The sequence below is a fragment of the Ogataea angusta genome (genome assembly GCF_019207475.1).
Source record: "Ogataea angusta isolate 61-244 chromosome Unknown 61-244_NODE_11_length_350522_cov_89.849751, whole genome shotgun sequence".
Lineage (NCBI taxonomy): Eukaryota > Fungi > Ascomycota > Pichiomycetes > Pichiales > Pichiaceae > Ogataea > Ogataea angusta.
This window is the reverse complement of record NW_025065225.1, coordinates 65015-92867: the sequence shown is the minus strand read 5'-3', so window position 1 is coordinate 92867 and position 27853 is coordinate 65015. Positions and strand designations below refer to the sequence as shown.

Below are 27853 nucleotides of genomic sequence, written 5' to 3'. Positions count from 1 at the left end.
TGCCATGTCAGACTGGGACGATGACATGTATGACGACGAGGAGGAAGAGCTCTCGTTTGAGGAAGAAGATGTCCAAGAAAGCGTCGACGAGTCCGGCCCCGACATGGAGAGCCGGTATTTCTGGGGCAAGGAGTTGCGGCAGGACGAGAAGCTACAAGAAGCCCTCCAGGTGTTCCAGGAAAACATAGACAAAAACGATAACCCAGAGTACGTGTTCAAGTCGACGAAACAGGCGGTCAAGGTGAGCATCGAGCTGGGAGACTCGGCCAAAATCATGCGGTATTTGGACCTCTTCTTCGAGCAACTACTGCAGATGGGTGCGTCGTACGGGGAGGCGTCGTTTTCGAAAATGCTGCACAGGTTTGACCATCCGATCGCCGGGTGCTCGTCGGAGCTGCAGAAGCAGGTGTACGACAAGTTTTCGGCGTATTTGAGAGCCAGCAACTCCAACAACGAGCGGCTGGTTATAAGAGTCGAGCTGGGGCGCGCAGGCGTGCTGCTGGCGGAACAGAACTACAACGAGGCCCTTTTGCTGCTACAGAAGCTAGAGGCGGCCGTCACAGGCTCATCAGAAGCAATCAAAAGCGCATATTTGCTGGAAGTCATCGCCCTGGAGATGGTGATTGCGAGCCAGGGCGAGATCGACGTCGAGGAGCTCTCGAGACTGACGAAAATGGCCAATAAGCTGGGCTCGAGCATCCCGCAGTCGCGAATCGTGGGCATCATCAAGGAGTGCGCCGGCCTCGTGGCCATGTTCGACGAGGACTTCCAAACAGCCAACCACTGCTTCCAGGAAAGCTTCCGTGGTTTCAACGAGTGCGGCGACGATCGACGCGTCGACGTGCTCATGAAGTACATCATCAGCAACCTGTTGAGCGAGAGCGAGATCGACCCGTTCCAGTCGGGCGACTTCCAGGGATTCGACGACGTTCCGGAGATTGTGAAGCTGATGGAGCTGTACCGGCACGTTCAGGAGACCGACATTGCGAAGTACAACGCACTTTTGCGCGACGACGAGGAGTTCAACAAACTGATGCAGGGCAACCTGCTTGCGCAGTTCATACCGTTCGTCACCGAGTTGGTTCATGTGCGGTTTGTTCTGGAGTACCTGCAGCTATTCAAACGGGTGAGTTTCCGCAAGTTGCAGGAAAAACTCGAAATTCAGGAATCGGAGCTCGAGGTGATGCTGCTGAAGCTTTACGGCGAGGGAAAAATCAACAACTACAAGCTGGACATGGTGGCCAAGACGGTCGAGTCTTGCGGTGGCTGTGTTCTGGACCCGCACATCAGGCCGACAGACGTTCTGGAGCGTCTACAGCTGTTCCAGAAAGACAAACTCAACGTTCCGAGCGACGAGTTCGGCGCAGATTCTCAGGAACGACTACAGGAACTTCTGTCCACGAGATTCCACACGGACCCGGTGCCCAACTCGCCGACAATACACACAGAACTGCCCAGCTCGACGATAATATCGAAAGAAGTGCTGGAGCCACTAATCAGCACCCCTCGCTCCTTCGAGTCGTCCGAGGAGCTGTTCAAGGAGCTTGGAAATTACCTGGAATATATTAAGTCTGCTATTCCGTCCAAAGCGTCGATCAAGTGCTCTATCATCGAGAGGGTCAAAAGAGACAGTCAGAAACAGGAGCGGGAGAAAATCAGCCAGATCGACGAGATCGGCAACACGGACCACGACCATCTGATACCCGAAGTTGTGCAATTCACCATGATGGAAAACCTCGACGTGAGCGACAGCGAACAGCCAGCACAGGAGCTTTCGGAGGAGGAGCTGAAGGACAGAAAATTGACCAGTCTTTATGAGCTCGTTCATGAGCTCTCTGGCTACTACGACAGCGTGAAGCGCAACTTTTCAGAGGGGCTTTGTGCTGATCGCAACTTTGGCAGAGAGGTGAGTGAGTGATTGCAGCTACCAAAACTGGCTGTGCTACAAATTTTCAGGGAAAAAAAAAATTGCAAAAAAATAGAGGTCTCTAAAATGGTTCCAAAGAAGCAGACGAAGGCCGCAAAGCGGCGCAGCACACAGAACCAGAAACGTGAGGTGGAGCCAGAAGTGAGGCAGGACTCGCTGGCTCGCAACATGCTGGCTTCGCAGCCGAAGCTGACGCCAAAGAGCGAGAAGAGAGAAGTGAAGAAGAGCCAGCTCAAGAAAGAGCTTCGAATCGCCAAGCTGTACGGAAAAAAGAAGGAAAAGGTGTACGATGAGAAGGAGCTGGACATTCCTGTGCTAAACAAGGCGATCCAGCCGGGAGTGCTGAAAAAGAGAGGCAAGAAGGGCAAGAAGTTCGTCGCTGACAACGATTCCATCACGCTCAACAGGCTGATTCACCAGATCAACGACGAGAAGGACCTCCAGAACGAGTCGAAGCTCGAGAAGGCCAAGAGACTCGAGGAGATCCGGGAGCTGAGAAGACAGGAGATGGAGCGCAAGGAACAGGAGAAGAAGCTGAAGGTGGAGGACAAGAAAGAGGAGATCAAGCTCAAGGCGGCCACGGCACGGTCTATGAGGCGCAAGAACGCCAAGCTGGCCAAGAAGGAGATTCTGAAGCCGGACAGCAAGAAGAGCGTTTCATTTGCATGATGTACAGTAATATATTTCGCTAATTCCGGGGATAATCCCTCGTCATCAAGTAGTGGTCGTCCAGCCGGTAGCCGTGTAGATTTTCGATGCAATTTTGCGCGTCCTCGCGTTGCTGGAACACTACTTTGGCTTTTTGGGTGTTGTCTGATTTTTCCTGCTGAAGCGAGACAGAAGACAAAGTTCCAAACGAGCCTGCCAGACGCACGATCTGGTCCTCGCTCGTGGCTTGCGAGATGTTTGCTGTGGGGTTAGAATTTCGAGAGCTGAACGTACTGATGTGCACGGTAGACATGGTTTTTTTTCTTACCCTACCGATTTAAGCAGCACAAACGTAGACAAAATAGTTTTAAGAAGACATGAAGGGACTTTTGTTATTTGGACTGTTGGGCACTGTCCGGGCCTTTGAAAACACAGCTCCGCTTGTTGTGGCAGGCACGCGTTTCAATGCCGACTTCGAGTACCTCATTCCCTCGTCCAGACTGGCAGAAGTCAGGGAATTGACAGAGTCCATCTGTACCAGCAGGCCCCAGGATAATATCATATATCTACAGGTGGAAGGGCTTTCGAAGCGGGATCTGAACAGAGACCTGACCTCCAACTTGCCAGAGCCTGCAGTCATCGCTCCACACGTTCTGTATAAGACTGCGGAAGATGTGGCCGTGGCGGTCTCCTCTAAATGCAAGTCAGCCACAGTGGACGTCCGCGACAGCGACTGGTTGGACCAGATCGGCCGTCAGGGCGTGTCTGTGACACGGCTGGATGTCTCTGAGTTACCGATCCTCGAGAAGATCTCGATCGGTGCCAATCCGCACACCGTCATAATACAAGGTGTTCCTCGGTTCCACAGCACCGTCTCTTTCCTGGACCAGGCCAAAAACTACGTCAAGAAAATCTCGCAGTACACAAAGCGCGCGGACGCGGTAGACGAGAGCGACTACGACACGATCCAGGAGGAGCTGAACGAGGCGTTTGACGAGATCAACCAGATGATCGAGGACGAGACGGCCACCATCTACGAGCCGGACCAAGAGAGCGTCAACTACAGCACAGGAAACAGCGCCAGCACGAGCGCCGTTGTGGACGGCTCGCTGTTCGACAAGTACGGGTTTTTCACGCCGGGGCTGGTGATGTGCACGTTTGTGTCGCTGTTTCTCTTCTTCATCTTCTCGATCGCTCTGAAGTGGCTCAATTCTCTCCAGGTGAGCTACAAGGCGTTTGAGAAGCCGGTCACGTTTGGCAAAAAGACACAATGATCGATTCAGTATACATATGGAACTATCTTGTACGGAACCAATTTCTCGTACTCTGTCCAGGATTTGCCGTACTTGGTTCGACATTTATGCTCATCCCGCTTCTGGCGGTGCAGCAGCAAGAAGGCAAAGTATATCACATAGAAGTATGTCAACGGCGTGCCAAACCCTGTTGGAAGACACCAGCTCAATGCAATCAATAAATCTCCAAAATAGTTAATATGCTGCGACAGTCCCCACCATCCTTCGACCAGCAAGCTTGTTCCGCGGTCTGTTTTGATACTCTTCATGTGCGGAAGCAGTCCCTGGCGGAACTTGCTTTTCTGGCTATTGGACGAGTGGAAAATGTAGTATCCAATGGCCATGATGGCCACGACGCTGCTAAAGGCTGCTGGCGACAAATGCACAGGCCTGAGCGAGAGGTATCTTGCTTGCAGGGAGTATGTGAACGGGACCCAGCAGAGATCTCCAAATGCGAGCATGAAACCGAAGCCGTCGGTGGTAATGTCCATCATCGAGAGCACGCCTTCCTCGTTGAGCACTCCGTCGAAAATGTAGAATGACTGCATCACAGCGACGAACAAGAGCGAGTTCGTCACCGTTCCGGTCTCCAAGTACTGTTTCTGGACACATGAGAGGTTTATCAGTAACCAGAGCAGCATTCCTGGCCGTAGCTCGCAGAATAGCTTGATGTCCCAGGGCCCTATTCTCGGGTTGAGTTCTCTGCCAATAAACCAGTCGAACACGACGTTTTTTGAGTTGCCGCCCTCCGCAAGAATGCGCTCGTACGTTCCTGCGCCGTTGGGCCGTCTCAGAGGGAAAAATGAGCAGACGTAGACAAACGTACTGAGAATAAGGGAGAACTCCCAGGAAACGACCATTAGGGGCAGAAAATTGTCGTAAATGAACTGAAGCTCGGGGACATTGCCCTTTGTATACCAGGCTCTCGCTGCCAAAGCTCCACAGAGCAAAAGACTCAGCTCCTTGCCGTTGATCAGATACGTCAAATGCGTTCCGTCACGCAGCGTGGTGCCTTTTTTGTAGTAGCCGGGAACAATCAGATCCAGGAACGCAAGACCAAAAAACCAGACCAGGTACGCTGTCCAGCACTTGGCGTTGATGAAAGTTTCCTTGGTGAGTTGCTCCCCCAGCAAGCTTCTGATCGTGTTGATCTGCAAACTGCACCCCTGGACGACGTACCGCTCATTGCAGGCCGCATAGAGAAAAAGAACCACCAAGGGCAGGCCAAAGGTCAGAATCAAGGCCCCGGAAACCCCAAAGAAGTCTTTGTGGACGGTAATTGGGTTGAGCATAGCAAAGGATAGTTGACAAAAATTCGTATAAAAAGGAAACTCGAGATCGGGTCGATCGACCTACACGAGTCAAATAATTTACCCATCTAAATTAATTAATTATTACACCTATGACTGTGACACAGACCGATCTCGACGGCATTCTGCCCCTTGTTGCGCGGGGAAAGGTCCGGGATATCTATCAAGTCGACGACAACACGCTGCTGTTCGTTGCCACAGACAGAATCTCCGCCTACGACGTGATAATGGAAAACGGGGTCGAGGACAAGGGCAAGATTCTGACCCAATTGTCGGTTTTCTGGTTCAACTTGCTTTCTGACGTGATCCCGAACCACCTTGTTGCCTCCTCGGACGAGGATATTTTTGCCACGCTGCCTCCCCAGCTGTCGGAGCCTAAATACAAGGCCCAACTGGCCGGCCGCTCGCTTCTGGTGAAAAAGCACAGGCTCGTGCCATTGGAGGCCATTGTCAGAGGCTACATCACAGGGAGCGCATGGAAGGAGTACAAGAAGGCCGGCACAGTGCACGGCTTGCCAGTGAAGCCGGGAATGCAAGAGAGCGAGGCATTCGAGAAGCCTATCTTCACGCCGTCGACCAAAGCCGAACAGGGCCAGCATGACGAGAACATTTCCCCAGAACAAGCTGCGCAGCTTGTGGGCGAGCAACTGTGCGCAGAGGTGGCAGAAAAGGCCGTCGCACTGTACTCGAAAGCACGTGACTACGCTCTATCGCGGGGCATCATTCTTGCCGACACCAAGTTTGAGTTTGGCCTGAACGAGAAGAACGAGCTTGTTCTTGTTGACGAGGTGCTGACGCCGGACTCGTCGCGGTTCTGGGACGCCAAGAAGTACGCGCTCGGCCGGTCTCAGGACTCCTTCGACAAGCAGTTCCTCCGCGACTGGCTCACCTCGCACCAGCTGAACGGCAAGGAGGGTGTTTCCATGACCGACGAGATTGTTGCAAAGACTGCGGCCAAATACAAAGAGGCTTACGAGGCTCTCACGGGAAAGACGTGGGCATAGATGTTGAAATAAATTGAATTGTCCCAAATAATTTAATTATTTTCTGTATCTGGAAGTTTGTAAATACAGTATTCGATGGACGATTTCCAGGTGTTGGAGCTCATCGGACGAGGCTCGTTTGGATGTGTGCGCAAAGTGAGACGGATCAGCGACGGGAAGGTGTTTGTACGCAAAGAAATATCGTATGGGGCCATGAATAGCAAGGAGAAACACCAACTGAGCACCGAGTTTAGGATCCTACGAGAACTGAGACATCCCAACATCGTGCAATATCTCCACCATGACCATGTCCAGGACGAGCACCAGGTCCATCTGTATATGGAATACTGCGATGGAGGCGATTTGTCGGTGCTGATCAAGAAGTACAAGGAGAGAAACGAGTTTATACCAGAAACACTCATCTGGCAGATCTTCACCCAGGTGTTGAACGCTCTGTACAAGTGCCACTACGGAACGTCGATAGAGCCCGTCAGAGATCTTTTCCAGTCATCGCCTGAGCTAGAACCGAAACCCGTGGACCACCAGGTGATTATTCATCGCGACATCAAACCAGACAACATCTTCCTTCTGTCGGACGGGTATTCGATCAAGCTGGGCGATTTTGGGCTGGCGAAATGGCTCCAGCACGAGAACGAGTTTGCCAAAACGTATGTGGGCACGCCGTACTACATGTCGCCCGAGGTGCTGATGGACAGACCGTACGATCCCGTGTGCGACGTTTGGTCGCTCGGATGTGTTATGTACGAATTGTGCGCTCTACGTCCGCCTTTCCAGGCCAAAACCCACTTAGCATTGCAGGAAAAAATCAAGGCTGGAACGTTCCAGCCGATCCCCGACCACTACTCGCATAGACTACAAATGGTCATCAACGCATGTCTCATTGTCGACCCCATGGAACGCGCTACCGTCAACCAGCTGCTACAGGACGCCTCGTTCAAACTGTTCAGGAAAGAGTGGGAAATGACACAATGGGAGAACCGATTGCGCGAGCACGAAACAGAGCTGCTCTTCAAAGAACGCAAACTGATCAAGTTCGAGGACGCTCTCAACGAAGAATGCAAAAACATGAATCTCAAATTCGAAGAAATCAGAAACGGCTACAAAAACGAGTTCAATTACATGCTGGGGTTGCAACTCAACAAAGCCCTGGCAGAGCTCTTTGGCAACCAGCTGTCGCCAACAGTCAGACAACAGCTTGCCAACAGAGTAGGTAAGGAAAACTATCAGCAGCCGGCATTCCAAAACCACAAACTCAAGGGCCCACGCGAGCTATACGACAGAGCCCAGAAAAGAGACGAGAAAAGACGATAGATCCGCAGCATTCATTACACAAAAACGATTAAAAGATGTCTTTATAATTTCTCAGCTTTCCTTCTTTGCGAGGCACCCAGTAGTTGTCCTTGTACTTCCAGTACGTCTCGCCCGTCACCGGATGCTTGGCCTGGACGAAAAATGTAGGCTGGTACTTTTCGCCAGACAGCTCGCGCTGTTTCCGCGCCGCCCTCTGTTTGTTTTCCACGCGCGTCTTTTCGGAGCTGGCCAGGTCGTATTCGCCATTCTCCATCGCACGCTGGTCAGGACGCAATCTTGTGTCTGTGCAGGCAATGACGGGCAGAAGATGAGGCTGGGGCGCGTTCAGCGAGGCCGCAAAGTTTGTGAGATGGAACATCATCTCTGTTCTTTCGTTTGCTTCCCAAACCAGGAACTTTGCGGCATCGGGCTTGGTTGCGTCCTTGGCGTATATTTTCGAGTTCCAATGTCCGCCAACCGTGTACTTGAGCTTACCGTCGTTTGTGTAAATCTCGCCCTTGACCTCACCTGCGCTGGAAGCTCTCCAACCTCGTTGCTTGAAATTGAAGCTCATGTAGTCGCCAGTGGTGTGGTTTCTAATTTCCATTTCTCCATAGTTATCAATGGTTGGATTTCCGATGATGATACCTATGACAGAGTTCCTAATCTTTTTCCAGGAATACGTTTCGTGATCCATCCTTTGGCCCTTCTGGTCCACAACACCCTTTCCGGGATACAAATCCACGTACCACGTACCCAAATGTTTGATGTCAAAAGAGCGGCCCAGAAACTTGGTATCCACGTTGGACTCTCCGTAATACGACCACGATGGAGCCTCAGCTATAAGTGCAGAGATCGGAGGGTGATGGCTCACTTGCTCGGCCAGCACCCTGTAACCTTGGTCCGGACGGGCATACTCAAAAGTTTCTCCGAGCAGTGGATTGAACGGCTTAGCAATACGGCCCACCGTGGACACATACTCCGAAGCAGCAAAGGCAGCGACGTAGATCATTCTTGTAGGAGAATCGTCAATCGTGGCAGCCTTGTCTAGAAGCGAGCTGTATTCCAGAACCTCGGCACTTCTTTGCAAGAGCGAGGTCGGTTCGTTGAAAACAACCGGAAGAGTCATCTTGGTCATATCCTTTCCCACCATGGACTTCAGAACGCTCCACAGCGAGATTTTGGGTCTATTATCTTCTTTCTTCAGCGTGGTTCTGATAGGATCCTCGTAGCCCTTGAACGTCTCCTCCCGGTTGATCTTTTCGAGTCGTTCAAGCTGCTTTGGACTTGTCAGCTCGAAACCGTTCACAGCAACATGGCTCTTGCTGTTTTCTTCCGAACTTGCAACCGCGGTTGTCTCAGTCGCAGCAGTGGCCTGCTCGTCAACGTCCTCCTCGGGACCATCGTCCTCAGCATCGAAAAACTCGTCATCTGACTCCTCGTCCTCCGCCAAGAATTGTCTGATCTGTTCTGGGCTCTTGCTTTCGACATTGACAATATTCTCCTTCACCGTGTCGTTAGGCGCAACCTCGGTGACGGCCTGTATGATCCCCGGATTGTTCTTGAGAGACTTCTTGATCACATGAAGCTTATCCTCGAGCTCCACTATCTTCTGCTCGCGCGACAGCATCTCCAGTTCCAAACGTTTGAGGGTGTTCTCCCAAATTTTGGAGATCTCTTGCTGTCTCTCAATAATCTTGCCGAACTTGCTCTCGTACTTCCTCAAGAGATCCGACTGTGTTTCTGAAAGACTCGTCAAACTGGAAAGAATTGTCATAGCCACTTCGATCACTTGTCCCTTGGAAACGGTTTCGTCAGACTCTGCAGCAGTCAAAAACTCGCCGAACGATTTCAGCTCGATCATCATCTGGTTTTTGCTCACTGCAAGCTCTGAGTTGCTCAGGTTTGGAGCAATGATATCCTCACCATCGGCAAAACTGCTATCGCGGGGATTGGTGTGTTCACTGCTATCCTCTTCGTCAAGGTCCGTGTCGCGTTCGTCATCAGCCACAGAAGAGACAGTGATTTTACTACCTGCCTCTCCACTTGACCCAAGCGATACAATCGAAGGCGAGCGATCTTTCTTCGCAGGCAGCTTCAGATCCGCGTTTTCCTTGATTTCAGGAAGTGCAAGCACATCCTTGTTTCTCTTGGTGAGCTTGGAAAGTTTTCGCATTGGTTTCTTGTACGATTTGTTGTCTCTGGAAGACAGAGAGCCAGACCCTTCATCATCTGACGATATGGAGACTGAAGAAGCGTTGGAAAATGTTCTTTGGTGCGCCGTGATTGGCGATGTGGACTGGTCGTTGTACGATCCACGGTTGCCTATGTTTTGTGTGCTGTTCGACCGGGTAGACTCAAAGCTCTCTCTATTTCTTGCAGTTTTTTTGGCCCGTTGCTGTTCTTCTGCAGCAATCGCACGCTGCTGACGCTCCTGGTCTTTAGCGTAGCGGATTGCATTTTGGAGTGCCCAGACCCATCTGTTGGTCTCTATCACATGATTGGCCTTGAGGTGCCATTTGAGAGATGCCTTGTTACCCCTGTTCTTGATGATAATCTCGAACTTGGACTTTTCAGAGCTGTCCATGCGCAACTGAGCGCTTGCTAGATGTATCATACCGCGGCAGGAGTTATAAATATCGTTCGGAGAGGTGTAGTAGGAAAGTCTTCCTTCTGCGTCCAGAATGAACCATCTCAGTTTGTAGCCGCCGGCAAAGTTGGTCCACTTCTTCAAGAATCCCTTGAACGTTGGCGGGCCTGAGTGGAGCTGTCCGCTCTGATTGGTAGGATCGATCATGGTCTGATGGTTGCACGATTCTTTCAGCAGCTTCTTCATCGGGGACGACACAGCAGAGTCAATGGGGAGTTTGCCACTGAGGTTCCGTTTGAACGGGTCTCCTCCGTGCTCCAGAATAAACTTGACCATCTCAATGTCGTCTTTCTTGATGAACTCCAGCAACACAGTGTCTCCTGTGACCGGATCGGTTCCGTTGATGTCCAGCAGGTTCTTGACCCGAGGATTGCTCAACAGCCTATCGAGCACGTCGAATTTGCGTGCCTCAAAAGCGCTTCTCAGCTCGTTCGCCTTGGTTTCCACGAATTTTGTCCGGAGGTCAGAAAGCAGCTGCACCGTTTCCATATTCGAGGAGCACTCGATGGGCTGTTTCATCTGCTTGTTGACAATGCAGTCGTTGATATCCTCCTGGCCCATCAGAAACGTGATTACGTCGTTTCGCGACGACACCGCGGCGTAGTGCAGCGCCGTGTTCCCCTGGTCGTCCTGAGCATTGATATCGTCCACCAGTTTCCGCTGGACGATGTACTCTATTATGGACAAGGGGGCCACCTGCACAGCAAATATGAGGATCTGGTGCAACAGGAGCGCCACCTGCGGGTCAGGCGGGTTCACCGCCTGGCACTCACTAAAAAGCTCCTGTAACTTATCTCTGTCTGAGCTCCTCAGACAGTCCAGTAGTTTGAGCTTGAGCAAGCTGACGTTGGATGCGACGTTCATCTCGGATCAGCTGGAAATGTATCTGGCGTCGGTACAGCACAAGTCACGCTTTCAACAGCACTCAATTGGTCAGATACCGCGATGGTTTGCAAACACAGGTCTCCAGAAGGTTTTTTTCCTGTCGTGGACTCTCCTTGCACAGCCAGAACAAACAGGTTTGCCTCTCGCGCAAAAGCAAGCCTAGCAGAAAATAAAAGAAAAACCCGGCTGGCACGTGACCAGGAGTCACGCCGCGGTGGTTTGTCGATAGGCACCCGATAGCTGTTTTTCCCGTGCCGTTTACAAACAACTCGCCATTTTCGATGTCTCTGACCGCGCCAGCCCTTGTCGCGCTGCTCAACAAGGAGTTCAAGCCGAACATTGAGGACATCCTGGCCGTTTACGGCGACGTCACCATCGACAAGAAGATCAAGAACATCAAGGTCAAAGAGGTCGAGCTCGACCATGTCACACTTGTCTTCAATCACGACGATCTCGAAGTCGAGATGCTCAAGCCGATTCCGTTTAAGGAGCCTCTAGAGAGCTACGAGCAGGTGCAGAGCCATGTTCTTTCGATGGCCCGCGAGGCAGCTTCCAAGAGAAACGTCAGCCATCTCCAGGTGCGGCAGGTCTGGTATCCGCAGACGGCACTTGAGCGCATCCTGGTGGTTCTGGTGTCGGTGATGATGGTGGCCAAGGGGTTCCCGAACTTGGTCTACGATGTGATTTTGAGCCGTGTGCTGCCGGTTCCAAACGAGTGGATCCAGTACGTCAAGCCGTACAACGACTTTATACTGGTCACGACGGTGGCTCTGCACGCGGCCGAAGTGGCGATTTTTCTGGTTCCGCGGTTTTTCAAGTACAGAGTGGCTCCGGACTACCAGATCGAGTGGCTCGTGCTGACCACCGTCGAGGGCTACCCGTCGATCAGACGGTTTGACAGGATTGTCGCCGAGCGGGCGAAGCTCTGGAAACACTACGAGGAGGGTGGGAAGCTCATCCCGGACAGTAATGAGTAGCCCAAGCGAATCCATAATTACTGCTCTAAAATACAATTTGCTAATAAACGTTTGGAAAATATTATTTTGCTATTTATAATGGCGTACGACCTGGTGGTAAGTACTGCTCTATTCTGCCAGTTCTGCTAACGCAGTCCAAATACTCGTCCTACGCGTACTTCCACGAACTGGTGCCCGTGGCCTACCACGCAGTGCTGGCCCTCACCCTGCTGAGCATTGCTGCCGTCAGTGGTCTCTATTGCGTCACGTTCCCCAGCTCAGGCAAGAGAAGCTCGGCATTGTACGTGATTTTTGCGCTTGTCGGGGCTGTTTCCGGCGCGTTTGGAATACTGTTTCTGTCGTCGTACGTTGGCGTGTACACGTGATCAGTTGGTTTTCTTGGTGCTGTCCGTGTTGAGTCTCCAGAATGCTGTCATTTTGTTTTTGTATGTGATATAGAACACTGGCGCATACGCAAACAGGACGCCCTTGACCAGCACCGCCGCGCGGTCGGCCCACACGTCGTAGTCGATGTGGTCTCTGTAGTAGCCGTACTCGGTCTCCATGAGTCTCAGACAGATGAAGAGCATGGCTGCCTCGCTGGCCGCGAGCACGGGGCTCAGCAGACCAAACAGTATGCGTCGCAGGTTCGTGAGCCACCACACAGACCCGCCAAACGTCCGCACCTTGTAGAAGTTGTACAGGTGGCGCGGACAGTCCACCAGCATCGAGGACGAAATCAGAACACTGAAACTGATGTTTTTCGCAGACTTGGGGTAGTTCAGAATGAGCACCGTCACCAACGCCCTCGCACCAATCGATCCCAGCACCCGCCATCCAGACGTGCGCGAGACGCCCTTCTTGGGCACCTTGCGGAAAATCGTCACGTACTCAAACCCGTCCACAAGCACACTTGTCAGGTACACGGTCAGGAAGAAGTCTGCGATGCCGCCGGGCAGGAACCTTGTTCCAATGAGCGGGAACAGGATCGCAAACCGCACCAGCACGCAGAAGGCCAGAAACGCGCGCGAACAGTCCGACAGCAACAGGTATCGTTGGGTGTTGTTATATGCCATGAAAAATAAATACTGTACAACATTTTTTATATTTTTATTATTATTTTCCATGAGACTCTTGTTCTGGCTCGCCATATTTAGTGCGACCGTGTTTGCCGCGTGGTCGGCCGAGGACCTCGAAATCTTTAAATTGCAGCACGAGCTTGTCAAGGATTCCAAGAAAGAAACCAACTTCTACGAGTATCTTGGTGTTTCGAACGGGCCCAAAGCGTCCTACGACGAGATCAACAGGGCCTACAAAAAGATGAGCCGCAAACTGCACCCAGACAAGGTCCGCAGGAAGGACGGGATGTCGCGGAAGGCGTTTGAGCGCAGGAAAAAGGCCGCCGAACAGCGATTCCAACGTCTTTCTCTTATCGGCTCCATTCTCAGGGGAGAACGCAAGGAGCGCTACGACTACTACCTGAAACACGGCTTTCCGGCCTACACGGGCACCGGCTTTGCGCTCAGCAAATTCAGGCCCGGGCCCGTGCTGGCATTGGTCGTGGTCGTCGTTCTTTTCTCGGCTGTTCACTACGTCATGCTCAAGCTGAACACGCAGCAGAAACGTAAACGGGTGGAGACTTTGATCAACGATCTGAAGGCCAAGGCGTTTGGACCGTCAATGCTGCCAGGAACGAACTTCAGCGACCAAAGAGTGGCCCATATGGACAAGCTGTTTGTGGTTAAATTTGATGGCTCTGTGTGGCTCGTGGACAAAGAGCTAAAGGAGGGTGAGGACTTCGTTGTCGACGAGGACGGACGCCAGGTGTTCAGAGTGGAAGCCGAACCGAAAAACAGGAAACAAAGACGGGCAAAGAAGGATAAAGACGAGGTGCTGCTGCCTGTCACGCCCGACGACGTAGAAGAGGTCACGTGGCGAGACACATTGGTGGCCAGGTTTGTGTTCTGGGCAGTCTCGAAGCTCAAACAGAAGCCCAGAACGGGGGAAAAGGCTGACATGGGGACAGTCAGGCGTCTTCCCAATGGTAAGGTCAAGAAAGTGAGAGCTACTGGGGGAAACGGTGAGAGAAATATATAATTTTGGCGCCTACATGGCGTTCATCTCATCGTCGTCATAATGTACATATTATTTCCTTCTGCCCCTGTCGCCTTCCTCCTCTCTCATCGGCCGTAAGTCGCCGCCGTCCATATCCTGTTCCTCGCCCTCAATGACCTCGAGTTCGTTGCGGAAGTCCTCGCTGTCGCCGTTGTCGAGCAATATCACGTTCCGGTCGCTCATCATGGGCGTGGAAGATACATCTTCCTCGTCTTCACCCGTGACGCTATCGCTGAGCTCAGCAGGGTTTCCCAGCACCTTGTTGTACATCGCGTTGATCTCCTTGAGCCGCGTATTGATGAACTCGATCCAGCCATTGAACTGCGTGCTCTCAAAGAGCTTGTCAAACAGCGAGTTGAAAATATAGAACGACGACTTTAGATAGTACGGGTTGGTGATGTCGTTGTCGTCCTTCAGCACGTCGAACGTCTGGTCTTCTCTCGTCATGCCAAAATTCTCGACATAGTTCTGGAACTTGTGTATTTCCTCGGCTATCAGAGTCAGATGGCCCATGTAGCCAAGCTTGAAGTTGTGCTGGCTCTCGTACTCCTCAGAGTAGTTGAAACAGTAGAGAATATAGTTGGGAAGGTTGAAGAAGCCGGGATACTCCTCGTCGCATTCGTACTCGTTAAGATCGAAGGCCTCGTAGTCGCCAAACAGCGACCAGATCAGCACTTTGTTCAGGCTTAAGTTGTCGTCGTACCTGGTTTCCTCTTGGTTGGACGCCCGGTCCTCGTCCCAGTTGGCGAGCCGTCCGTTGAAGATCTGCTGAACCAGATCGAATACCACGTTGTGCATGAAATTGTTCCACGGAAATTTATGCAGCTTGAGAATGATTAGCGGAAGACAGCTCGTTTGCAGAAGCCGTAGCTTGTAGAAATTACCAATCGACATATCCACCGGCAGCTTGACGAATTCCTCGCCCGACGGACTCGATACCGTCGTCGAGGAGTCCTCGAGCGATAGTTTCTCCATCGGCTTGTTGATGTCGTGGTTGATCGCGTCGTTTAACGCATCCATCACCAGCGACTCCGTCTTCTTCACGTCCCTCCATAAATCACGCTTGTACATCAGATAGTCCAGCTTGGAGGACTTGTTCATAAGGATCATGTTGGAACAGTGCAAGAGCTCGGCCACAAGCTCCATGACTTTAAACCGCTCGTACCCCAGAGGCTCTATTTTCTCCCCCAGAGAGCTCTGCAGCTCGTGCACTTTGTTCAGCTTGTAGTATTTTTCGGTGAGATAGTTCTCCTTGATCTCGTCCAAATGGATTGAGAACAGCTTTAGCATCACTCCCAAATAGATAGGATCTCTCGAGTTCGGCAAGTTCCTGGTCATTCTCTCTGCGCCCTCATCCTCCTCTTCCTCGTCGAAAACAACAGCCTCCACAGACTGCATCCAGTCGAACTCGTCGTAATCGGAGTTGTTCTTGCGGATCACCTCAATCACCACAGAAACAACCGTCACCAGTCCATAGTGCCCGTAATTGATCAGCACGTCGAGCATTTCCAGCACGCATTTGCGAGAAACCAGCTGTCTGGTGAGGTCGTTCGGGCCGATATTCGGATTGTTGGCTCGCGCTGCAGACGCCTGTTCCGGGTCCATAGGCTCGCCAAACTCGTTCAGCTGCTGTTGCGTGGAGTCCTCCCAGAACCCGACGTTCGAGCTGATGCCAACTATTCCGTTAAGCAGATTGCACAGATTATCCTGAACATGGTGCTCCAAATAATATATTTTCACGAGTTTCAGCAAATTCAGGATCAAATTCTGATCCATCAAAATGTCAATCAGCCCGTTGGGGTTGTAGGGCTTGTCTGTAGATATAAGCCTAACCAGGAGGTCGCAGATGGTCGGCGAGTGCGGCACAAACTTCAGAAACTGGTCTGTGATCAAGGCGGATTTTTGCTGGAACCGAATAAAATTCATCAGCTCGTTCATGTTGGCGGTGGCAAGGCTGTCTATGAGTTTGAGGAAATTGTTGAACATCGTCACGTTGTGGGTCTGTTTGAACGGCTGGTCCTCCAGACTGGCGCCCTCGCCGGTCGGCTCCTGTTCTGTCTCGCTTTCGTCGTCGCTGTGGACGGCTTTGCAAGGGTGGAAAAAATCCTCCACGTCGCGGTCGAAAAAGCCCGACCACAGCTTCTCCAACATACTCGAGTCCCCAAACAAAATCGGCGAGATGTTGCTACTGAGGAGCAACGTGACCTCGCTCGCTGTCACCGAGCGCTGCAAGGCCCGCTCGTATTTGTCCAGCTCCTTGGGTTGCTCTTCGCTCTCGACCTCGACGTTGTTCTCGCCTTCGAATATGCTGTGGCCCGGATCACACGCCGAGCGGTCCCGCGAGAGGCTAATTGACACGAGAATGTACTCGATCAGCGTCTCCAGCACTTCCGGCTGCGTCACGTAGCTGATCAGTTTCTGGTTTTTAGCAAGGTTGATCTCGTCTAGGAGATTTGGCTGGTCTATGAGTTTGTTGAACAGAGACACGTTGAAGTGCGGGCGGTCAGCTGGCTGGTTGCTGGACTCAAGCATGGACTGCTGCAGATGGTCGTTTTCCTGGATGGTCTGCAGCAACCGCGATGCAGTCAGGTTGGAGGGAGGAGAAGCGGGCTGGTCCACAGACGGGGCATCCTGCGGTTTGGAGCCGAGCTGCTGCTGATCCAGATCTATCTCGGCCAAAATCTTGTTTATAGTGGCATTGGAGAATGAGGAGTTGAAAAAGGGCCAAATCCCGCTCATCACGAGCTAGTTATATGTGTGATGTATAAAAGCTCCGGGAGAGCAAAGGTGGCTATGGCGATGTAGCGGAAAACCAGCGTGTAGATGCGATGGCAATAAATAGAGAGCAACAGTAGGGCTGGGGCTGCTGTGGGATTCTCAGGGGGCCGGTAATGACAAATTGCCTTGATGTTATTGCCCAGTGGTTGAGATGCCAATTATTAACTCGGGAGCTTGTGTGGTGCAGGGGTGGCACCATTGGGGAGAAGAGCCAGAACGGTTACCCGGCCACTCACAGCTGAAATGTTTTTTTCCAACTTTTTTCAGTCTGAAAAATTTATTATCCACTAATTAACCATGGCTTTCACTAAGGCACTCAAGACCTCTGCTTACCACTCCCGCTACCAGACTCCTTTCAGAAGAAGAGCTGAGGGAAAGACCGACTACTACGCCAGAAAGAGACTGGTCACCCAGCACAAGGCCAAGTACAACTCTCCAAAGTACAGATTGGTCGTCAGATTCACCAACAAGGACATCATTTGCCAGATCGTCTCCTCCACCTTGACCGGTGACATTGTCTTGACCGCTGCTTACTCCCACGAGCTCCCAAGATACGGTATCACCCACGGTCTGACCAACTGGGCTGCTGCTTACGCTACCGGTTTGCTCGTTGCCAGAAGAGCCCTGCAAAAGCTCGGCCTGGACGAGACCTACCAGGGTGTGGAGGAAGTCGAGGGTGAGTACGAGCTCACTGAGGCTGTCGAGGACGGACCAAGACCATTCAAGGTCTTCCTGGACGTTGGTCTGCAAAGAACCACCACCGGTGCCAGAGTTTTCGGTGCTCTGAAGGGTGCTTCTGACGGTGGACTGTACATTCCTCACTCCCCATCCAGATTCCCAGGTTGGGATATCGAGTCCGAGGAGCTCGACGCCGAGGTCCTGAGAAAGTACATCTTCGGTGGTCACGTTGCTGAGTACATGGAGGAGCTGATGGACGACGACGAGGAGAAGTACAGAACTCTGTTCCAGGGCTACATTGCCGACGACATCGATGCCGATGCCATTGAGGACCTGTACACCGAGGCCCACGAGAAGATTAGAGAGGACCCATCGTTCAAGCCAACCGAGAAGAAGTTCACCAAGGAGCAATACGCTGCTGAGTCCAAGAAGTACAAGCAGAAGAAGCTCACCAAGGAGGAGAGAAGAGAGAGAGTTGCTGCCAAGATTGCTGCTTTCAAGGCTGCTCAACAGTAAGTTGTGTAATAAATATATCTTCCTGGATAAACTGGTAAAACTACTCACACCTGCCACCCCAAGCGAGAAACATTTTTGTTCCTGCTTATCTGCAAATTACCTCATTGGAATAAGTTTAGCACATTTATTTGACTACAACAGTGGCAACTGCCGGACTTTGACGAGTAGGTTTTTGTCCTTTCCGAAACGCCTCTTTGCTCTTCCAACTCTACACAACTAAGGCTCCCATCGGCAGGTCCACGTGGACGCAAAGCTCCCTTTCTTTCTCATGACACAAGAAAACAAGGAAGGATCCATCCGCGATCTGGTTGGCCAGGATCAGTTCGAGAGCCCCGGTGTGTCCAATGGCGATGTCGACTGGCTGTTTCGCGGCAAGGCGGCAAAGAAGCTCTCCAGGAAAAGCAACAACATCTCCAAAGATGTCCAGAACCAAATACAGCAGGCCCAGTTGCAGGCAGCCCAGCACAACCAGCAGCCTTTGTCGACGGAAAACAGCGAGGGATCTCGTTCGGTGTCGCCGCAGCCGATTCCCCAGCTGAAACCGTCGCTGAAGACCGCAGCCTCCGGGTCCTGTACGCCTTCGGAGTCCACGGCTAAGCCCTCCGAGAGCCATGTTTCGTCTGGGCCTGGTTCGCTGAGCCGGTCAGGCTCGAACCGGTCGCGGTCGGGTTCGCTGTCTAGTCTTGTGCCGCGCGTGCGCTCCATGTCGGACTCGAAGGACAAGTCTCCGGTATCTGCAGGACCCAGAAAGCAGTCGTTATTTTCATCTATCTCGTCCAAGTTCAAGTCACAATCGAGCGACACGGCGTGCAGTGCCGCGCAAGATTTAGGAAAAGAGGCGTGCGAGGAAGATGCCAAACGTGTTTCTGGCAGAAAGCTGAGCGGGTCCTCGTCCAGACGGCCCTCGGTGGTGGATCCACAACGCCCGATCGAATCCGTGGACGTTGCCAAACAGCATCTCGACAATATCCATTTCAAGCGTGTGACGTTCTCGCTGCAGGACCTCCCAGACGATCCACAGCAGCAGATTCCTTCTAGAAGACCAAGACGTGGCAATGTTCTGATTCCTGAGGACCTCAAACTCCCGCCGCCAAAGCTCTCCATAGGTATCACAGATAACCTCAACAACCAGACCAAGGACGAGCCGCCCAAGGTGGACGAAAATCTAATGAAACAGGCTCTGGAAAGACATCAGGCTGCCCTCATTGAGAGCCGAAAGCATGCGCAGGAGGCACACCAAGCCGCTCTGAGAATAGCGAAAGAGGTCAATTCGTACAAAAAGTATTCCAAGCTGGCGAAAGATAAGGACGACGAGGACGACTGGGAGGCCAAGAAATACGACGAACTGAGGAAAGGTCTCGACATCGATACTCCACTGCATCAACACGTCAACTACTTTGGTGAAGACACAGAAGAGCACGTAGATGAACAGCCAGATGAGCATTCGCCCGTTGAAAATATACCCAACGACGAGCTTCCATTGGACCTGCTGTACACTCGTTGCTGCCACTTGCGTGAGATTCTCCCGATCCCGGCTACTCTGAAGCAGCTGAAACAGAAAACAAGGCCGTTGCACGTCCTGAAGATGCTCAATCCAAAACCGACGCTCATCGACGTCTTGTCGTTCTCAGATTTCCTGGCCATCGCACCTATCATGACGGTCATATTTGACAACGTGGCTCTCGACCACCAAATGGTGAAGATCATCCTCGTCAGTTTGTCCAAGTCGACAACTCTGGAAAAGCTGTCGTTTAGAAACGTGGCTTTTGACAAGCAGGGATGGACATGGATCTGTAAATTTCTTACCGTGAACAAGTCTATCTCGAAGCTGGATTTGAGTCAACAGCGAATCAAACCAGAAACTCCAATACAGTTCTACCGGTCTGAAATGGACTGGGACTTGTTCACACAAAGTTTGATCATCAAGGGCGGGATAGAGGAGCTGGTTATCAACGGTTGCAAGCTTTCAACAGCTCAATTTAAAAACCTGGTCAACAACGGCTTACGCCTGAAAACTAGACGACTTGGACTTGCTTCTACCAACTTGGATGTTGACAAGGCCAGTATTCTGGCCGAGTGGATTTCGAGTCCTAACAACACCTGTATCGGCATTGACATTGCCGTCAATGACTTAACGTCTCAGGTCTTGGTTCCGTTTGAAAAGGTGTTTGCAACCAAGATGGACAACGTGAAACTGTTCTTTTTCTCATTGAACCAAACGAATGTTACTGTTGAGGATTGTGCGAAGTTGATTGAGCTTTTGAGCACCTGCAAGACTTTGCGGTTCCTGGATCTCGGAAACAACCCGCAACTGTTCCCTGGAATCTTGCCTACTCTTACTGAGTATCTACCGAAATTCCCCGATCTCCGCCGAATTCACTTTGAGTTCTGCAATCTGAGTGAGGCTGCCATCATTCAGCTCTGTCTGACATTCCAGAAGTGTCCGAAGCTACTTCATGTCTCTTTGCTCGGTAACGAAAACATCAACCAGAGGACTGCTGCGTCGCTCTACATTTCTGTGAAAAACTCCAACATTTACAATCTTGACATTGATTACGATGGTCTCGGCGACGAAGTCTCCTCGAAGATTGCCTTTTACCTCATGAGAAACATGGAGAAGTTTTTGAATAAAGACCTCACCCACAGCAGAGAGGAGGAAGAGGACCTCATTTTCGATGGCTCTCTCCTGACAAAGACCGCCGAAGCGCTACTGGAATCGAACCAGGCAAAGAATGCTGACGAGAACCAGATTATCAGCAACGCCCTTGTTGAAAAGACAGTGAGACTTCGGAGTGAGATCCACAAGACCATGAACCGGCTTTTTGAAGCCAGAGCCAACGGTAAACTGTCGTTGGAAGGTAAAGAGACGCTGTTGCGTTTCTGTCTGCTCGACGACTCGTTGGAGAGTATTATCCATATTTTCTCTGAGCAAGAGCACAAGACAGAAGACTCAGACAAAACTCCCGCCCTGCCCGACGCTCCTGGTGTGCTTTCAAGACCTGAGCTTATTAAGAAACTGTCGAGCCACCGCGCCAGCCAGAAGTTGCCTATGCACCGCTCGTCCTCGGATGTGATTGTGGCCGGTCCAATTGTCTCGCCGAATCAGGTTGCATTTGAGCCCGTGAACGGACCAATTTCTGAAGACGCTGCTCCGCACTCGGTCGTGGTCGACGCCAACTCCCAGCCGATTGACCATCTGACGGGTAAACCAGTCTTGATGAGAAGCGGGTCCCAAACTTCCATCCATGCCAAGGAGCTGGAAGAAGAGGAAGGAGAGTTCCATAAATGGGGATTTTTTGTCCAAAAACATGACTCTGACACCTCGCTACCAATCTCCACCGAGAAAGCTCAGGATAAGCCCCAGTTAAAGGTCAGCAATATTCCCTCGGGCACAGAACTACGGCAGGCCGTAATGAAGGCCAAGGGAATAGAAAGCGTCTCGGACCTGATCAACAAGATCAACATCGACTCGTCTAAGCTTTCCTCGATTTACGAGCCCTCATCAGACACAGAGCAACAGGGAAATCGCACAGATGCCCAAGCCGGTTCTGCCGTGCCCTCAATAGCGGTATCGCCTCAGACCACAGCAATAAACACCCCTGTTGCTGCCGTCAAACCTCGCTCCGAGACCTCTATTTCTGAGCAAGAAGAGCCACAAAGCCCGGTCTCTGTGAACTCAATGGACAACTATTTTGTCCAGGACCACGAGGCCGATGAGGTTTACGAGAAGCTGCTGGACAACGTCGCGAAAGTGCGGTCCAACAGGTCGACTGCTTCTGAAAAATGATTATTTTTCTGTATACACATATTTTAGCCTGCATTAATAAAGTTACATCTCTGCACAGTATATCAAATAAATAATAAATATACTATACTAATGAGCGGTGCCAGGAAATCCCCTGGACGCAAGCGCCGCAGGCTGTTCAAAAGTCTCGAGATCCCTGATAACAAGATCTATGATGGGCTACATGAGGCTGCTGTGCGACGTGCGCAGTCTGCGGGAACCGACACAGACGCACAAGAAATTCGGAGTTTGCGAGCGCGATCTCGATCTGTCGACTATTCTGAGCCGTATGCTGACGACAGCGGCATTGTCGCGGAATCGGGCAAGCCTGGCGAAAAGCTGGTGCTGAAAATCAAATACAACGGAGACGGTGAAGTCATTCAGATGAAAAATCCACAGAAGGGTGTTTACGAGGTAGGAGAAGAGGAGCTTGAGCTGCCTTTTCGCGGACTTTTCTCTTTTGAGGACGCAAACACCTACTACACGCGGCCAACTATGGAATTCAGAGCTCTGTTCGCCAAAATGAAAACCGAGAGCGAAAGTTCCAGACATTTGCATGGAGACTTATCTCTTGTCAAAAAACTCACTAGCGAGGAAAAGCTAGCTCAGCAGGACTACGAGCTGCAAACCTCGACCGTCTCCAAACTGCGCTGTGTGCATTTCCGAAACTATGAGATAGACACATGGTTCAAGTCGCCGTATCCGCAACAGTACTCGTCCAACTACGTGTTGCATCTGTGCGAGTACTGCCTCAAGTATTTTTCGTCCTCCTTTACGCTGCGAAGGCACGAGAAAAAATGTCCTTACTCGCAGCGGCCGCCTGGAACAGAAATCTACCGCACTTCTCGCTTAGCCATGTTTGAGATAGACGGCCGCAAAAACGTGGTATACTGCCAGAATCTGTGTCTGTTTGCCAAACTCTTCCTCAACTCGAAAACGCTCTATTATGACGTAGAGCCGTTTATGTTCTACGTTTTGTGCGAAATCGACGAGGACGGGTATCATTTTGTCGGGTATTTTTCCAAAGAAAAGCTGAACGGAACCAACTACAACCTGAGCTGCATTCTAACCCTACCAATCTATCAGAGAAAAGGGTACGGAAACTTTCTTATAGATTTTAGTTATCTCTTATCTCGCAGAGAGTTTAGGCTTGGCACCCCGGAAAAACCACTTAGCGATCTGGGACTGTTTAGCTACCGGAACTACTGGAAAATATCCGTTGCAAAGGCCCTCAAATTGCTTGTGAAAGCTGAGAAGGCACACCAGGTCTCGGTGGACGATATTTGCAACCTTACAGGAATGATCCACAATGACGTCATAGTCGGGCTCGAGCAGCTCAATGCCCTGGTTAGAGATCCTGAAACGGGGAAGTACGGTATTTGGATAGACATGGGGCTTGTCAACAGGGTCCTCTCTGAGTGGAAAGAGAAGAATTACGTCCAGATCAAGCCGGAGCAACTATTGTGGAAGCCGGTGATTTTGGGCCCGTCTGGAGGAATCAACACCACGTCCACTATGGTCCTTACTAGCGACCGCGAAAACGACGAAAAAACCTCTATGCCTAACATCTCGCTAATCACCAATTTCCTGCGCGACGACCTTGAAGATAATCGCGATTTGGAGATACAGACACTGGATAAGATAAAGTCTGAAAAACTGGAGTTTAATTTTGACAGGTCTGTGGTCTGCTATCCGGGGAGAACCTTTACAAGGTCTGAGCCGGTGAGTCCCGAACAGGCTCCCAAGTCCGAGCCAGCAGACCCAGACCCTTTTGGCATTGACGTCGCGCAAAGCTCGTCCGATGACGAATTTATTGATACCGCAAGTGACTCATCTGTGTGAGCAGAAAAAAAAAAAAAATACGATTTCCCGGCCCATTTACCATGCTCGAAACACACGATACTCAGCTGTTCCGCACAGCCGTTTCGATTCTCACAATCCCCAGAGACAGGTTCTGGCTGTTCAAGAGCGGCGTATTGGAGATTCTGTACAAATTGATCGACAGTTTGGAGGGCCTGAGCGACCCTGACGAAGAGAGTGGGGACGAAAAACATCTGGTTAATTCCGTGCATTCTCTGAACATCCAGAAGGACGACACCAGCGAGCAGGACTCGCTGAACTCCGAGGACGATGGATTGTTCTTCCATCTAGCTTTCACCCCTGAGGAGGTCACCTTCATGTGCAGCACGAGTCTGATCCGGAAATATCTCTCCAAGCCGTTGTCTCTCAACAAGCAGGCCCAATTGGGCGCCACACTAATTGAGGAGGAGTTCTTGGTCTTGCAGGTGTTGACTGACGGCACTATTATTGGCAAAAAAATCCTGGAACTGACAGCCCCTCTTTCGGAGCAGGGAATTCCTATTTTCTTCATTTCCAATTACTTCAGCGACCTCGTGCTGATTCCAGCTGCCCACAGGACGGCGGCTGTTGAGATATTGGAAAAGGCACAGTGCACAGATACTAGCAAACTAGAGCGGGAGACGTTCCAGCTATTTAGATCGAGCTCGGTGAAACCCGTTCTGAACACAGACGTGAAGATTCTGCTCACGGGAGCCCGTCCTGGAGACTCTTCGCTGGTTCTGCGACAGACCGTGGAGGCTCTGTCACGGTACAACACCGAACAGAGCGGAACGAAGCACTCGTTTCTGGCATACTTTGCGCTCACCAGAACTCCTACCGAGGAGATCGGGTTGCTGCTGCCCCTCGCTGATGACGAGATGGCCAAAGTAAATTATTCGCAAGCCACAATTTTGGGATCGTTGCAGGACTTCTACTTCCCGCTATTCATCAATTTGAAAACGCTTCCTTTGGACCTGAAGGGCATTGTTGCCGGTGTTGCTTCGAAATTGTTGAAGCTCGGGCTGACCGAGATGAGCTACGTCAGTCTGGGACGCTCTGCCGTTGTGCTGGTGCCAGACAACTTCCAAGATACGGTTCAAAAAATGCTGGACTCTATGTGATCGACGCGTCAGTCGACCCTGACCGGAGTTTGGAAAGAGTTTCCATCTTCTCCATTCCCCGGCCAAAATTGTGCATTTCCTGAGGACGTTTTTCCCGCTTCTGTCGAGCTGTATATAAGCAGCAATATCTGCTGCTGGATGAAACACAATGCGTCGCTCTAGTCTATGGTCTGTCCAGGACGACCAGCTGCTACTTTTTCTAAAAGACAACCGCAATTTCGGGTGGAAACGAATCTCGACATACTTCAAAGGCCGCACGTCCAACGCGTGCCAGTTTAGATGGCGACGTCTCAAAAGCACTCGCGTGAGGACGTTGGAGTGTCACGAAACCAGCGTGGTTGCCAAACCGTTGAGCCGGATACGGCGTTTGGACACCAACGAGCGGGAGCTTTTGCAAGCCCAAGTCAACGTCAGCATAGTCGGCTCGCGCGAGAGCCGAATTATGAAAATCAGTAGCTTATGCGAATGAACATGCTTTGTTCCATAATTATTTATCGATAAGAATTATTTAAATTTAGGACAATAATTTCAAATCTAATATATTTCATGCTCAAACCCAAACAGATAAGGCCGGGCTACATCCCCCGCTATTTTGACGTGGCTGTCAATCTGTGCGACGACATGTTCAAGGGAAAGTACAGGGACAACGAGCATCACGACCCGGACTCGGACTCTGTTCTAAGAAGAGCACGGTTGTTGAACGTCGACCGTATTCTTCTCACTGGCTCGTCGTACCAGGAATCGCGGTGGTCGATCGACGAGGCTCGTCGCATCAACGCGATCGGCGACCTCTCGCAGTATCCCCAGCTCTATGCCACCGTGGGCGTGCATCCGTGCACGGTTCTTGAGTTTGAGCCAGATCCAGAAAGACACCTCGACAAAATTCGACGCCTGATCAAGGAAAACTTGCACGACGGCACCATCCAGGCGTTTGGAGAGATCGGGCTTGACTACGATAGACTGCACCATACGCCGATGGAGAAACAGAAACAGTACTTCGAGATGCAGCTGAAACTGGCCACCGAATTCAGTCTGCCGCTTTTTCTACACATGAGAAATGCGCTCGACGACTTTCTGAGTATTCTACTTCCTTTCATAGACGGAAGCAGAAAGGACGGTCTGATTTTGAAAAATAAAAATGTGCTGGTACACTCGTTCACCGGGACGGAACAGGACCTGGAGAGGATATTGGAGCACCCGTCGTTTTTTGTCAGTGTAAACGGCTGCTCGCTGAAAACGGCGGAAAATTGTGCGGTGGCAGCCAAAATCCCCTTGGACAGACTGCTGATCGAGACGGACGCTCCGTGGTGTGAGGTCCGGCGCACACACTCGTCCTACGACAATATCACCAAATGTCCAAACGAGTTTTATCCCTTTGAATATAATATTCCTCAGGAGCTCTTGCCGAAGACGACTGCGAAAAAGGGAAAATTGGGCCTTAACGAGTTTCTGCCGATTCCAATGGTCAAGTCCGACAAATTGGCCTCTTTCCTCCAATCAGAGGACAGCAAGAAACTGGTAGAGCCAATGATCAAATCCAGAAACGAGCCGTGTCTCGTGGGCCAGATCGCCGAAATCATGGCGAAACTGAAAAAAACAGAGCCACAAAAATTAATAGACTCTTGCTACCGAAACTCTCTCCGGTGGCTGAACTTATCATAGAGAAGAACTTCATTATTAAATACATCTACCTGAGGCATTTTATTACCAGCAAATCTATGCCATAGAATCATTTTTCTTCCTCCTCGATCTCTACCATTTTATCCTTATCCTCGTCGTCGTCTGCTTCGCCCTCACCGCCCATGACACCCAAAGACTGGAGGATGGACGAGGTGGACGAGTCAAGGTAAATAATGTTGTTGTTGGTCGATATGTTTGATGCGGCAAGAAGTTGCTGGATCAGCATTGGAGACCCGCTAAACTCGCTCTCGAGCCCACCGTCTTCGTCGCCTTCGTCTCTGTTTCTCATGCCAAGGCTGCCTCCACGCGGTTGCTCGTCGTCGCGCGCGTGCTGGAATTTCGATTCGATGTTCACCTTGTACAGATCCATGGACAGGTCGTCTGGAGACATGAGCCTGTCAACGTCTTCCACACGGTCTCCGATCTTGGCATACCACTCCTCCAAAGTCTGGCCGTGCAAAAGAGCAACAATGCACACACTCATGTTGTCGCAGCCGATTCCCGACCCACCGGAGCTAGGAGCCAAACACGTGTCCATCATGGACTCGCAGATTTCCGTTAGCGATTGCTTGAGCTTGATGCCACGTCTGACAAAATCGACCACCTGTTGCGATGTCAGACAGTCCCATATTCCGTCACAGGCAAGAACAATAAACTCGTCGTCTTTCGTAGCTTCATGAACCATAACGTCAGGATAAGCGGTCACCACCTGTTCCTCAGCAGGCAGGTGCGGCGACTGCTTGAATTCGAAATCCCCGATTCCTCTGGACAACGCCAAGTTCCCGTTGACACGCCCCAGATCGACGTATCCGCCGGCAGCAACGATTCTGGCCTTTTCCCCTTCATTAGTTGGCTTGTGGTCAAACGACAGCGGCTTGCATTGGCCGTTGACGCTCATGATAGTTCTGGAGTCTCCAGCATTGCCGCAGTAAATCTTATCTTTGGAAATGATCACGCAAGTTGCTGCACATCCTGAGGGATCTTTGGACAGTTCCTCGTCATCTAGAATGGCCACATCACATGCCAGAAATCCATCTTTGAGACTCTGCGAGTACTCCTTGGTTTGGTAGCTTTTCGTGGCCTTCAAGATGCCAGGTAGCTTCTCGCCCGTAAAAAGCGCCACCTTCTCTCCTCCGTGTCCGTCGTAAACACCAAAGAAGGCAACTTGCTCTTCGTCAGTCTTGCTGTCGTTCATGTTCAAAATGGTGGAATGTGAGTCCTCCATCGAAATCCGCCATCCTTGCATACAAGATAACCCGTAAGCAACAAAGCTGTCCCCGCCCTCTTCGGACGTCTTTTCCGTCACTGGTTGCGATAATATTTGACCCATGTGTGAAGCGTGGCGTTTACTCAAGTGACTGGTGATAGTTCAAGGCTTAA

At 51.2% G+C, this 27853-nt stretch overlaps 19 protein-coding genes across 19 annotated transcripts; 13 read left to right on the top strand and 6 right to left on the bottom strand.

Moving 5' to 3' along the window:
- Window positions 1–4: 4 nt before the first annotated feature.
- KL928_004792 (uncharacterized protein) lies at window positions 5–1918 on the top strand (the record flags this gene model as incomplete). The annotated part of the gene is made up of 1 exon (XM_043205529.1): window positions 5–1918. One exon carries the CDS (start codon window positions 5–7, stop codon window positions 1916–1918), a length of 1914 nt encoding a protein of 637 aa, XP_043057787.1.
- A 75-nt stretch (window positions 1919–1993) lies between these two features.
- On the top strand, window positions 1994–2596 carry KL928_004791 (uncharacterized protein; the record flags this gene model as incomplete). Its single annotated transcript, XM_043205528.1, has 1 exon — window positions 1994–2596. The coding sequence occupies one exon, from the start codon at window positions 1994–1996 to the stop codon at window positions 2594–2596; it is 603 nt and encodes a 200-aa protein (XP_043057786.1).
- Window positions 2597–2615: 19 nt separating this feature from the next.
- KL928_004790 (uncharacterized protein) lies at window positions 2616–2888 on the bottom strand (the record flags this gene model as incomplete). The annotated part of the gene is made up of 1 exon (XM_043205527.1): window positions 2616–2888. The coding sequence occupies one exon, from the start codon at window positions 2886–2888 to the stop codon at window positions 2616–2618; it is 273 nt and encodes a 90-aa protein (XP_043057785.1).
- Window positions 2889–2952: 64 nt separating this feature from the next.
- KL928_004789 (uncharacterized protein) lies at window positions 2953–3849 on the top strand (the record flags this gene model as incomplete). The annotated part of the gene is made up of 1 exon (XM_043205525.1): window positions 2953–3849. The coding sequence occupies one exon, from the start codon at window positions 2953–2955 to the stop codon at window positions 3847–3849; it is 897 nt and encodes a 298-aa protein (XP_043057784.1).
- Window positions 3850–3854: 5 nt separating this feature from the next.
- On the bottom strand, window positions 3855–4508 carry KL928_004788 (uncharacterized protein; the record flags this gene model as incomplete). The annotated part of the gene is made up of 1 exon (XM_043205524.1): window positions 3855–4508. One exon carries the CDS (start codon window positions 4506–4508, stop codon window positions 3855–3857), a length of 654 nt encoding a protein of 217 aa, XP_043057783.1.
- Window positions 4509–4623: 115 nt separating this feature from the next.
- On the top strand, window positions 4624–5171 carry KL928_004787 (uncharacterized protein; the record flags this gene model as incomplete). Its single annotated transcript, XM_043205523.1, has 2 exons — window positions 4624–4635; window positions 4737–5171. 2 exons carry the CDS (start codon window positions 4624–4626, stop codon window positions 5169–5171), a joined length of 447 nt encoding a protein of 148 aa, XP_043057782.1.
- Window positions 5172–5269: 98 nt separating this feature from the next.
- On the top strand, window positions 5270–6181 carry KL928_004786 (uncharacterized protein; the record flags this gene model as incomplete). Its single annotated transcript, XM_043205522.1, has 1 exon — window positions 5270–6181. One exon carries the CDS (start codon window positions 5270–5272, stop codon window positions 6179–6181), a length of 912 nt encoding a protein of 303 aa, XP_043057781.1.
- Window positions 6182–6256: 75 nt separating this feature from the next.
- Window positions 6257–7492, top strand: KL928_004785 (uncharacterized protein; the record flags this gene model as incomplete). The annotated part of the gene is made up of 1 exon (XM_043205521.1): window positions 6257–7492. One exon carries the CDS (start codon window positions 6257–6259, stop codon window positions 7490–7492), a length of 1236 nt encoding a protein of 411 aa, XP_043057780.1.
- A 28-nt stretch (window positions 7493–7520) lies between these two features.
- KL928_004784 (uncharacterized protein) lies at window positions 7521–10985 on the bottom strand (the record flags this gene model as incomplete). Its single annotated transcript, XM_043205520.1, has 1 exon — window positions 7521–10985. One exon carries the CDS (start codon window positions 10983–10985, stop codon window positions 7521–7523), a length of 3465 nt encoding a protein of 1154 aa, XP_043057779.1.
- A 302-nt stretch (window positions 10986–11287) lies between these two features.
- On the top strand, window positions 11288–11983 carry KL928_004783 (uncharacterized protein; the record flags this gene model as incomplete). Its single annotated transcript, XM_043205519.1, has 1 exon — window positions 11288–11983. The coding sequence occupies one exon, from the start codon at window positions 11288–11290 to the stop codon at window positions 11981–11983; it is 696 nt and encodes a 231-aa protein (XP_043057778.1).
- A 365-nt stretch (window positions 11984–12348) lies between these two features.
- On the bottom strand, window positions 12349–13038 carry KL928_004782 (uncharacterized protein; the record flags this gene model as incomplete). Its single annotated transcript, XM_043205518.1, has 2 exons — window positions 12349–12902; window positions 12996–13038. 2 exons carry the CDS (start codon window positions 13036–13038, stop codon window positions 12349–12351), a joined length of 597 nt encoding a protein of 198 aa, XP_043057777.1.
- Window positions 13039–13087: 49 nt separating this feature from the next.
- KL928_004781 (uncharacterized protein) lies at window positions 13088–14059 on the top strand (the record flags this gene model as incomplete). The annotated part of the gene is made up of 1 exon (XM_043205517.1): window positions 13088–14059. One exon carries the CDS (start codon window positions 13088–13090, stop codon window positions 14057–14059), a length of 972 nt encoding a protein of 323 aa, XP_043057776.1.
- Window positions 14060–14107: 48 nt separating this feature from the next.
- KL928_004780 (uncharacterized protein) lies at window positions 14108–16816 on the bottom strand (the record flags this gene model as incomplete). The annotated part of the gene is made up of 1 exon (XM_043205516.1): window positions 14108–16816. One exon carries the CDS (start codon window positions 16814–16816, stop codon window positions 14108–14110), a length of 2709 nt encoding a protein of 902 aa, XP_043057775.1.
- A 336-nt stretch (window positions 16817–17152) lies between these two features.
- Window positions 17153–18049, top strand: KL928_004779 (uncharacterized protein; the record flags this gene model as incomplete). The annotated part of the gene is made up of 1 exon (XM_043205514.1): window positions 17153–18049. One exon carries the CDS (start codon window positions 17153–17155, stop codon window positions 18047–18049), a length of 897 nt encoding a protein of 298 aa, XP_043057774.1.
- A 268-nt stretch (window positions 18050–18317) lies between these two features.
- Window positions 18318–21836, top strand: KL928_004778 (uncharacterized protein; the record flags this gene model as incomplete). The annotated part of the gene is made up of 1 exon (XM_043205513.1): window positions 18318–21836. One exon carries the CDS (start codon window positions 18318–18320, stop codon window positions 21834–21836), a length of 3519 nt encoding a protein of 1172 aa, XP_043057773.1.
- Window positions 21837–21926: 90 nt separating this feature from the next.
- KL928_004777 (uncharacterized protein) lies at window positions 21927–23675 on the top strand (the record flags this gene model as incomplete). Its single annotated transcript, XM_043205512.1, has 1 exon — window positions 21927–23675. The coding sequence occupies one exon, from the start codon at window positions 21927–21929 to the stop codon at window positions 23673–23675; it is 1749 nt and encodes a 582-aa protein (XP_043057772.1).
- A 41-nt stretch (window positions 23676–23716) lies between these two features.
- Window positions 23717–24793, top strand: KL928_004776 (uncharacterized protein; the record flags this gene model as incomplete). Its single annotated transcript, XM_043205511.1, has 1 exon — window positions 23717–24793. One exon carries the CDS (start codon window positions 23717–23719, stop codon window positions 24791–24793), a length of 1077 nt encoding a protein of 358 aa, XP_043057771.1.
- A 546-nt stretch (window positions 24794–25339) lies between these two features.
- KL928_004775 (uncharacterized protein) lies at window positions 25340–26455 on the top strand (the record flags this gene model as incomplete). Its single annotated transcript, XM_043205510.1, has 1 exon — window positions 25340–26455. One exon carries the CDS (start codon window positions 25340–25342, stop codon window positions 26453–26455), a length of 1116 nt encoding a protein of 371 aa, XP_043057770.1.
- A 67-nt stretch (window positions 26456–26522) lies between these two features.
- KL928_004774 (uncharacterized protein) lies at window positions 26523–27803 on the bottom strand (the record flags this gene model as incomplete). The annotated part of the gene is made up of 1 exon (XM_043205509.1): window positions 26523–27803. One exon carries the CDS (start codon window positions 27801–27803, stop codon window positions 26523–26525), a length of 1281 nt encoding a protein of 426 aa, XP_043057769.1.
- Window positions 27804–27853: the final 50 nt, after the last annotated feature.